Source organism: Mastomys coucha, unplaced genomic scaffold, assembly GCF_008632895.1.
Source record: "Mastomys coucha isolate ucsf_1 unplaced genomic scaffold, UCSF_Mcou_1 pScaffold5, whole genome shotgun sequence".
NCBI classification, from domain to species: domain Eukaryota; kingdom Metazoa; phylum Chordata; class Mammalia; order Rodentia; family Muridae; genus Mastomys; species Mastomys coucha.
This window is the reverse complement of record NW_022196911.1, coordinates 22,028,375-22,039,436: the sequence shown is the minus strand read 5'-3', so window position 1 is coordinate 22,039,436 and position 11,062 is coordinate 22,028,375. Positions and strand designations below refer to the sequence as shown.

At 37.8% G+C, this 11,062-nt stretch overlaps 1 protein-coding gene across 4 annotated transcripts in view; it reads right to left on the bottom strand.

Moving 5' to 3' along the window:
• Window positions 1-838: 838 nt before the first annotated feature.
• The window catches only part of LOC116078040 (zinc finger protein 595-like), a 17,966-nt gene continuing 7,742 nt past the window's right edge, over window positions 839-11,062 (bottom strand). For all 4 annotated transcript variants that reach the window (XM_031352966.1, XM_031352968.1, XM_031352965.1 and 1 more), the window contains 3 exons: window positions 9,597-9,723; window positions 7,493-7,588; window positions 839-3,274 (listed from right to left, as the gene is read on the bottom strand). In XM_031352966.1, the coding sequence (XP_031208826.1) occupies window positions 1,434-3,274; window positions 7,493-7,588; window positions 9,597-9,723 (2,064 nt within the window). In that variant the 3' untranslated portion in view covers window positions 839-1,433. The remainder of the gene's footprint in view (window positions 3,275-7,492; window positions 7,589-9,596; window positions 9,724-11,062) is intronic.

Here is an 11,062-nt window from a genome sequence, read left to right as displayed (position 1 = left end):
ATCCCTGGGCTGGAAGTCTTGGGTTCTATAAGAGAGTAGTCAGAGCAAGCCAGGAAAAGCAAGCCAGTAAGGAACATCCCTCCATGGCCTCTTCATCAGCTCCTGCTTCCTGACCTGCTTGAGTTCCAGTCCTGACTTCCTCTGGTGATCAACAGCAATGTGGAAGTAAGCTCAATAAACCCTTTCCTCCCCAACTTGCTTCTTGGTCATGATGTTTGTGCAGGAATAGAAACCCTGACTAAGAGACTGTTCAAGTAGGAAGAATTGCTGTGTGTGTATGTGTGTGTTCTGTTTATCTTTGAGACAGAATCTCTCTGTGTAGCCCTGGTTGTCCTGGAACATACCCTGTAGACAAGGCTAGCTTCAATCTCATAGAGATCTACCTGCCTCTATCCTTCCCCACCCAAGTGCTTGGAGTAAAGGCCTGTGCAATGACTACCTGGTTAAGAATTGTTTTTAAATGACAAGGAATGAAGAAAACTACTGAAAGATCATCAAAGGGGCTTTGATCTGTGCAGAATCTGTGTCAAAGGAGTTCTGACCCATGGAGTGCTTGAAATTGGTATTAAGTCTGTGCAGACAATTGAGGTCCCTTGATGGTTATTGTCAGTCCCTACTAATTTTCATGACTCCTGTCTTAGGTTCATTAACTCTGAAGGAGCTGCAATTGATACCAATTATCATATAACCATTTGCTAATGTAGTACACTGGCTTGTCTAATGCTTACAAGCCTTTGTGTTTTAATATTTGTATATGAAGCTTCTACTATTACTGTGCTCTGTGGTTTTACTAAATACTTCAACTTTCTTGAGTTCTGAAAAATAATTTTCCTACATGTTCTTGGGGATTTTCTAGCTATGCATGAGCACACATGTTGTCATAGCTACAGATTATCACTGCAAAGTTCTCACCATCTTGCAATTGACAGGTTTTCACTCCAGAATGAATATTTTGAAGGTGAAAAACAGAGTGTCATTATTAAAGCACTTTCTTGGGTTTTCCTTCAGGTAAAATTTCTAGATGTCTAGTAGGGAAAGGCTTTGAGAAATTCAATGTTATTTCTTTGGGGTCTCTAGAATTTTCTAGTGTGCAGTGTGGCATGAATATAGCATAATGGGAAACATATATGATTTCTCTCTAATATGAATTTTCTGCTGTATGTCATTTCAGGGAATAACTAAAGGCTTGTTGAAATCCTCTAGATTAACACATATTATCTTTATTATGAATTTTTTGAGGTTAAACAAGTATGTTTTTATGAAAGGCTTCCAATAGTGTAACATCTCATAATTTTTCCTCACTATAAACTTGATGTTTTCTAAGATTTAAATATTCTGTAAAGGCCTTCCCAGATTTCTCATATTCATGTTTCTCTGGGGTGGAGCCTGCAGTGGTCCCTAAGGACAGCACTCTGGAAAAAGCATACACCACATTATTTAGTATGGAAAGGTTTCTCCCCAGTATGAATTTTGTGATGTCTTTTAAGGTTTGCCAATGTGGTAAAGGATTTGTCACATTCACTACATTTATAAGGTTTCTCTCCTGTATGAATTCTGTAATGGATGTTAAGATGTGATAAGTGATAGAAGGCCTTGCCACATTCTTTACAAGCATGAGATTTCTCTCCAGCATGAATTTTCTGATGTGTTCTGAGAGATGAACATTTTGTAAACGATTTCTCACATTCATCACATTTGTAAGGTTTCTCTCCAGTATGGATTCTGTAATGAACTTTCAGATGTGATACTTGATAGAAGGCCTTACCACATTCTTTACAAGTATGAGGTTTCTCTCCCACATGGACTTTCTGATGTGTTCTGAGAAATGTCTGATTGGCAAAGGATTTGTCACATTCCTCACATTTGTAAAGCTTTGCAGCATGAGTGCTCTGGTGTCTCCTACACGTTGAGCAGTGTGTAAAGGATTTGTCACATTCACTGCATTTGTAAGGTTTCTCTCCAGTATGGATTCTTTCATGGCTTTTAAGACAAGACAACTGGGAAAAGCCTTTACCACATTCTTTACATTGGTAAGGCTTCTCTCCAGTATGGGTCCTGTAATGGACTTTAAGGTATGACAACTTATAAAAGCACTTACCACATTCTTTACATTTGTAGGGTTTCTCTCCAGCATGAATTTTCTGATGTATCCTAAGGGTTGAACACCGTGTAAAGGATTTCTCACACTCTTTGCATTTGTACGGTTTCTCTCCAGTATGAGTTCTGGCATGTTTTCTAAGTTGCGACAACATATAAAAGGACTTAACACATTCCTTACATTTGAAATGTTTCTCTCCAGTATGAATTTTCCCATGTGCTCTAAGAGATGAGGACCGGGTAAAGTATTTGTCACATTCCTGACATTTATATAGTTTTCCAGCATGCATGTTCTGATGTTCTCTAAGAGATGAGGAGTAGGTAAAAGATTTGTGACATTCCTTACATTTGTATGGTTTCTCTCCAGTATGTGTCCTGGCATGTTTTGTAAGCTGGGACAGCATATAAAAGGACTTATTACACTCCTTACATTTGAAAGGTTTATGTCCAGTATGAATTTTCTCATGTGCTCTAAGAGATGAGCACCGGGTAAAGGACTTGTCACATTCCCAACATTTATAAAATTTTCCCTCATGGATGTTCTGATGTTCTCTAAGAGAAGAGCAGAAGGTAAAAGATCTGTCACAATCCTTACATTTGAAAGGTTTTTTTCCAGGATGGATTCTGTAATGGGTTTTAAGATCTGACAACCATCTAAAGGCCTTGTCACATTCTGTGCATATCCATGGTTTCTCTCCAGTATAAGTTCTCTGATATGTACTGAGGCTTGAGCAGGTCTTGAATCCTGTCCCACATTTCCTACACTTCTGTGGTTTTTCTCCACTATGGATTCTTAGCTGTACAAGTTTTGGGGTGGAACCAAAAGTTTTATCACATTCTTTATATTCTTTCTCTCCTATGTAGATTCCATGACTCTGACTTATGTTTGAAAATAAACTTAAATATTTGCAAGGTTCTTCTCCAGTGTGCACACTTATATGTCTACTGAAGTCTGTTGTTTCAATATAGGCATTCCTGTGGTTATCAAATCTGTATGCGTTGCAGATTTCTGGAGTATTAATTGTTTTGCAAAGTATCCATCCGGAGGATTCATGAAGCATTTTGCCAAGTTCATTACATTTACTGGACTTCCATAGCATATCCACATGCTCATAGATGATACTCTTTGAGTCTTGATGGAAGACCTTCTCATATTCACTGCATATTCGATGGTTCTCTGGAAAATGAGGATAATTAGGGAAAGGAAGATTGAGGAATGATTAAGCAGATTCAATATCAGAGATCTTTGAGATAAGTAAACATAACTTTTTAGAATAGAGCTTTCTGCAGATTTCCTATCATTCATCATCACTGTGTGGAAACCACTGTATGAAGAACCTCTATTTTGATCTCTATCACTGATAACAGTCTTTCTGTTCTTATCTAAACTGCATACCTTATAGAAAGTAGATCAAATAGTTGAAGAAACAAGAGTGAGCTTGGGAACAGAGCTCTCTGATGAATTACCTTTGAAATATATTACTCTAATTGTTTTCCCCAGAAATATTATAGAAATGTTTAACACTAAATTCAAAATATCTCCACTTAATAAGTGTACTGCTATATAATCCCTGCTTGGAATAATCAAATTTCTTTTGAATTTACAAACTTTTGTATGAACTTGATAGAACTAGGTGTGGTGCAGCATTATATTAATCCCAGCATTTATCAGATAGATGCAGACAGATCTCTGTGAATTCCAGGTCAGCCTCGACTACATAGTAAATCCAAGGACAGCTAGAGCTTCATAGAGAGATCCTGTCTCAAAAGCATATAAAAGAAAAAAACAAAACAAAACAACACTGATAGAGATTTTTCCTTAATGATCCATTAAAATTAATCAAAAATAACAGATGCAAAGAAAATATTTTCCCTAAATATTCAAGGCTATAGCTGAAACAGGGCAGGGATGTCATGGGTAGTTGTTATGTAGTTTTTATTTCAAACCTTATACTGTCTAATATCTACAAACTCAGCCCTGTGTTTCCAGTCTTTCCTTAAATAGAAATTCTCAAGTTTGTGCCTTTCATTGATTTCTAAGATTTTGTTCTGGAAGGATCTTTGTGTGTTCTCCCATGAAGACAGTCAATAGATGTAATATGAAGATACAGCTTCAAGAAAGGAAATTATAGAGTTATCATACTTCATAGACTCATGTTAGATTTATAATATACAACATTATTCAAACCTGAGGACATTAGTGAGGTGGCAGTATAGAAAATTTCATATCCTCATGCTAGCACATAGTACATAACAAAAATATTCACTGATGACATTGCTCAGTGAACTCTCTAGAAGCTTGCCACTAGATAGTAGAATAGGACATGAAATAAGTAAGTAAGTAAGTAAGTAAGTAAGTTTGTAAGTAAGAAACAAGGATGACTCTTGGCAATGGTAGCACATGGGAGGCACCACCATTCCCGCACTTGGGAGGCAGAGGCAGGTGGATTTCTGAGTTTGAGGCCAGCCTGGTCTACAGAGTGAGTTCCAGGACAGCCAGGGCTACACAGAGACACCCTTTCTCGACCCCCCCCCCCCAAAAGAATGACTATTTCTTAGATATTCAGATAACTCTTTCTTTTTCCAATTAGAATACTAAAATTAGAGAGAGACCAGGGACAGAAAACTCAGTTGTTGGAAAGCAACAAATCCCGTGTGAGATGGATGAGGAAAGAAAACTGGAACAGAGCAAGTGTTCAAGTCAACAGCAGAAACAGAGCTCAGAAAACTGAACAGAGAACCATGAGAGATTCACCAGAGAAAATAACGACTTTGTCACTGTCTCAGTCCTATTCAGGACTAATTCTGAAAGTATGGAGTATTAACAGTGAGATTCCAATTCTTTGTTGTTGTTTTTTTGTTCATTTTTCTCTCTTTTTGTGTGTGTGTGTGGGGGGGGCAGGGTGTCTCAGTGTATCCTTAGCTGTCCTGGAACTTGCTCTATTGACCAGGCCAACCTGGAACTCACAGATCTGCCTCTTTCTGTCAGAAAAGTGTGCCAAGGACAATAGAGACAAGAAGGTATGTAGGATTTGGGTGTATTTTTATATGAGATCACTTTAAAACTACTTGATATATTTTCAGGTCCTGGCTTTGGCAAGCCCTATTGTATGCAAATATAAAATAATTTTAGAGTATCATGACTGAAATTTATAACAGAATGAAAACAATAAATTGAATACAAAGAATAAAGAAGTTACTAAAATAGAGCTATGAAAAATACAGAACACTTTGTAAAAACTGTTAATGTATTCTTTATTTTCAATGATTTTCTTTAAATATTCCCAATATAGAAGTAAAAATGCATCAAGAATGAGACAGGGCACATGGTGGCAGCATAGTCCTTTAGTCCCAGCAGTTGGACAAGGCAGGTGATCTCTATGAGTTTAAGGATGGCCTGGTCTGCAAAGTGATTCCAGGACGGCCAAGTCTACACAAAGAAAACCTATCTCAAAAAGCAAAAAAACAAACAAAAAATTGAGGCAGGGTGGCTGTAGAGATAAGAGCTCAGTGGATAAGAGCATCTTAGAGGACCACGGCTGAATATGCAACACTGACATGACAGCTCACAACCCCCTCTAACTCTACTTTCAGAGCATTCAAAGGCACCAGGTACACCAGTGGTGCATAGACATACATTCAAACAAAGCCTCTATACACAGAAAATTAAAATAAAAAAAGAATTGAAACAAAGAAAATTAAGATTAATATATATATATACATATTTATATATACATATACACATATGTACACACATACATACACACACACATACATTTATATTAATCATGAATCCACTTCAAATCTAAGGATACAAATATTGAATGAAGAAATTTTACAAAGATATCTGTGATGGTTTGAGTGACAATGCCCAGCATAGATTCATATATCTGCATGCTGAGTCTTCAACTGATAACTAAGGAAGGATTAGAAGGTGTGTCTTGATAGAAAAGTGTCACTAGGAGTGTACTCTGAAGTTGCAAAAGCCAAAATCAGGCTCAGTGTCACTCTACCTGGTATCTTCGGATGAAAATATAAAATGTTCTGCTATCTAGCACCATGCCTTCCTTCCTGATTGCCACCATGCTCCCCACCATGATAATGGACAACCTTTGAAACTATTTGAAAACCTCAATTAAATACTTTCTTTTATAAGAGTTCCCTTGGTTATGGTGCCTCTTCAGAGCAATAGTGGCCTGTGTCAGGAGAAAAAATAAAAAAATGAAAGACAAAAAACAAATAAATAAACAAAAGCAGAAAAAAACCAAAGCAAAACAATACACACATACATACGCACATATATGATGAATGTTTAAATAAGTCTTTTTCAGACCAAATGGGAAGACAGGTTTAACAGCAGAGAGAAAAATAGAACTCCATGAGTGACATGTGGAATCTGACATACTGATAAGAGCACTACTTGCTCTACATGGGAAGACAATATGGAAGGAAGGTCATATTCCATAAAGACCCTAAACAACTCCTTCCTAAATACCAAACAGTATACAATCTGTGTAAGAAAAACAACAAATATTTCTAGAAATATATAGAATCTGAGGAAATTAAACAAAGTTGAGATGTCCTCAGAGCAGAAAGAGCAACCATATATAGACACTCAGAGAAATACACATACACACACAGAGAGAGAAAAAGAGAGAGAGAGAGAGAGAGAGAGAGAGAGAGAGAGAGACAGACAGACAGACAGACAGACAGACAGACAGACAGACAGAGAGAGAATACAAATACATTGCTGCTGATTTGGGGGTTACTATGGCAAGAATTCACTCTGTAGAACAGACTACCTTTTAACTTATAAATATCTGCCTCCCTCCTGCTAGCCTTTCACTGAGATGCACCCAGGGCTAGGATAAAATGCACAACCACACCCAGTTATAGACATTATGCTTAATAAAATAATAAAATTATAGCAATGAAACCCACTAATTATTGGCCTGAAGACATGAATGGTTACTAAGAAAGAACCCCTCCCTTACAATCAAATAAAATTACATTTGCATACTAGTAGTACTTCTAATAAGAACAATAATGTCTTCTAACATTTATAGTAGGATCCATCTAGAAGATGGATCATTGTACTAAGTAAAGTTATCAAGATTTATCGTACCAGGCAGTGGTGACCCATATCTTCAAACCCACTGGGCAGAGGCAGAGGGCAGAGGGTAGAGGACAGAGGGCAGGCGGATATCTGTGCATTCAAGGTCAGCCTGGTCTACAGAGTTCCAGCATAGCCACAGCTATCATAGAGAAACCCTGTTTTGAATAAATAATACAAACAAAAACCAAAAAAATCTCTAGTGAGACAGAACATGGCACAGCTGTTTTCTGTGTTTCCTTCCTTTTCACTTGAGTCCCTCTTTCCTGCTTATTCACTCACCTCTGCCTGGTTTAGCCACCATCTTCTCTCTCTTTACATTCCAGGGTATATAGATTTGCTCCAGACAGGGGACCAGGTCTGCCTTGCACATAATACCTGTGTATTAGAAATTGGCACATACACACACACAAATTAGCACATTATTTTGTTGGGTTCTATAGAACAGACCAGATATTTAAGAGATGACATAATAGGAAGCTCTAGATATGATTTGCTAGTCATTTTTTTCATTTAGAAGTTTTACAAGTGTTTATGGAAGTCTTAAATAGATGGTAAAATCATCATAAGGACCAGTTTTTGTTCCCAGCCTCCTGGGGAAGCTCACACTCCTCTACAACTCTAGGTTCAGGGCATTTGTTGTTTTCTGCTGGCCTAGTCAGGCATTTTGAGCATGCAAGCTAACATCCATGCATAAATAGGATAAATAAAGCAGAAGCAATACTTAGGGAACATTTTTCAGTCTGCAGACCAAGTTCTGCTTCCAGCTAAAACTGAGTCAAATGCAATGATGGAAATGGAACTTTAGTATGTGGGTGGGCGGAAACATCTGCTACTGGGTCTCTGAATGTATTGTGGACCCAAAAGTGTTGGGTCTGGCATGCCTGCCTAAGGGGCAGTGTGATACATCTCTGGCCCCTGGAGCACCACCAGGATGTTGATCCCAGGATGCACTTGATAGTTGCTGTTGCCCTGAAGCTGATCTCCTGTCAGTTTTATCTGTTTTACTTTAAATCTCTCTTTCTGGGGAATATATTTCCCCCATTACTCAGAGCTACTGACTCCATAGTAAATGAAAACATGCAGCTCTCAGGACTGGGAAATGGAGGTGGTCATGCAGCTGTGGGGGATGAGGAACAGACTTTCCACTTGGTCTTTAGGGCCATGGGAAAGGATCTAGACAATATAATCATAGGGGCCATAAAAGCCTACAAAGCTCTTTGTAGAAATTGCTCATTGTAGACATGGGCAAACTTGGAGCTATGAGGAGCCATATGTATCCCCCAGTCCAATAACTGCTGCATTAATTAACCAGTATGAACTTGAAGACATCAAGGGTAGAGAGTTAATATGGTCTCAAGAAGAAAAGGCATGGATAGGAAAAGAAGAAGGAATCTATAAAGAAACAACCACATGATAGATGGGTTTATTTTATAGGAGGAAGGCTTGTATATGATTTAGAAACAACGAGTATTAAAAGAAGAGTAGTGAGGCCATGAGATTGCTAGGATAAACAAAATTAGAAAATTAAAAGATGATATACAAGCAAATAAAAAGTTAGTACTTTGATCTTTGCGATACTTGAAGGATTGGGGATGAAAATTTCTAGAGAGATATTAGAGAGAGTTAGATACATTTTAAAACTTTGTAAGAAATTATTTTAACCTTAGCAGTCTGTCACCTTTCTGTTCTTAAATGAAAATCATTATGAAAGGCTGTTGTGTGCTATACCAGGAAACCACAAGAGTGGTGCTCAGCTACCTGTGAAGAACAGGCTTTGCAAACTTACAAGGAAATGCGCTTTTACTTTGTGTTTGTTTCTGTTTTAAGGAAGCAGGGCCGGGACTAGTGATCTGGGATTCATAGAATTTATGTAAATTTAAGGATTTCTTAAAAACTTATTAGCCATGGTCAAAGCCTTGATGATGCAACTTTAGTAAATAAAAGACTGAGTTCAGGCTCTCTGGTTGGAAGAAGGAAGATTAATGAGAAGATTGAGGAAGGAAAAAGAATGAGAAAAATGAAGAAAGTAAAAAAACAGAAGCAGGAAGAAGAGGCAGGAAGAATGATGAGACTCCTCGGACAAAGAGAGAGTATTGAACTGGAAGTTTGCATCCACTACTGACTCCAAGTCATTATCGAGTAAGCACAGCTCCCATCCCCAGCCTTTTTCAGGACCTTCCTCATGCTGAGGCCAGATCTCAAAAGGAAGTCTTCATAACACCTCCAAAAGGGAAAACAATCAGATACCAGGAAGAAGTATTCATTAACATAATTTACCTAGTTTCTTATAGATTCTAAGACAGCTACTCAGAGAGTCTCCACACCTATAAAGTAGGTATATATCAAGGATGAATTAGAAATTGTGCAAGAATAATGTTCTTACCCACAGACACCAGGTTACTATAATTCTCTAACATTACTCCAATGTACAAAGCCCTCTGAGTGGAGTCTAGGCATTCCCACTCCTCCTGGGAGAAGTCCACAGTCACATCGCTGAATGTCAACAGACCCTGCAATGAAAATGTTTACCATGAGCACAGTCTTTTCCTGGATACAGAGAGTGTAACGGAAACAGGGCCTTTTTTCTTTTTCTTTCTGTAAATGAAGAAGTACAGTTATTCAGTAAGATGCTTTCAGGAATCATGATACTCAAAACCACATTTTCCAACTCTGGGAAAATAGGACGATAGCATATTTTCAGCAACAATATTCTTTTAGGGTATATCAGATATAATTTTAAGGTCTGGACAGAGAAATATACCTTCTATGAAGGCAGTGTTAATTTCACATAGAATCATATTGTATGCATTTCAGACATAAAATATGTGATGAGAAAAACTGTGCCTCTAAATATCAAAATAGTAGACCTTACTAAAATACTGACACTGGATCAATCTTCTCTGCAGTTGGACCTTATAGTATTATACTCTAATAAGCTCAGTTGGGATGTTAATGCTCTAAGATCCATACCCCAGCTCCACAATTTTTTGTAGCAAAGAAGCAGATCTTGAGAAGCAGAATCTATGGATGAATGTAATGTCAAAGAGTCTTAAATACCAGGCATGGTAGAATACACCTTAAATCCCAGCACTGAGGAGGTAGAGGTGAGCAGATCTCTTTGAATTCCAGGCTTATATAGTGAATTCCAAACCAAAGCTGCAAAGTAAGACTCTGTCTCAAAATAATAAATAAATAATGTAAATAAGTAAGTCTGTCGGAGAGTCTTAGTTTTCTCATAGTAAGAAGGGAATAACAACAAACCAAATCACCAATTCTCCAAACATTTATCACAAATGAGATTATTTTATGAGGTCAGGCACAGTGGCCTTTAATCCCAGCACTCAGAAGGCAGAGGCAGGGAGATCTCTGAGTCCACAAAGCAAGTTCACAACATCCAGGGCTGTTACACAGAGAAACTATGCCTTGAAAAACAAACTAGCAAAATCATTTTATGAGATTTTGGCAACTATGAAGTACATATAAAAATCAGCAATAGTCACACATGAGAAAATATACTTATTTTTTTCTAAAAATGCACATAATCCAAGAAAGACAAATAGCAATTTCACAAATTTCAGAGATGTTTCATTCCTGAAGAGTTATCAAGGATGCAGGGTGGTGATGGTCCACACCCTTCATTTCTGCACTTGGGAGGCGGAGGTGGAGGGGGAGGGGGAAGCAGGCAGACCTCTATGGTTTTAGGACAACCTGGTCTAAAGAACAAGTTCCAGGACAGACAAGGCTACACAGAGGAACCCTGTCTTAAAAACAACAACAACAACAATAACAACAACAACAACAAACCAACAAAAAAAGAAAGAAGGCAGGAAGGCAGGAAGGAAGGAAGGA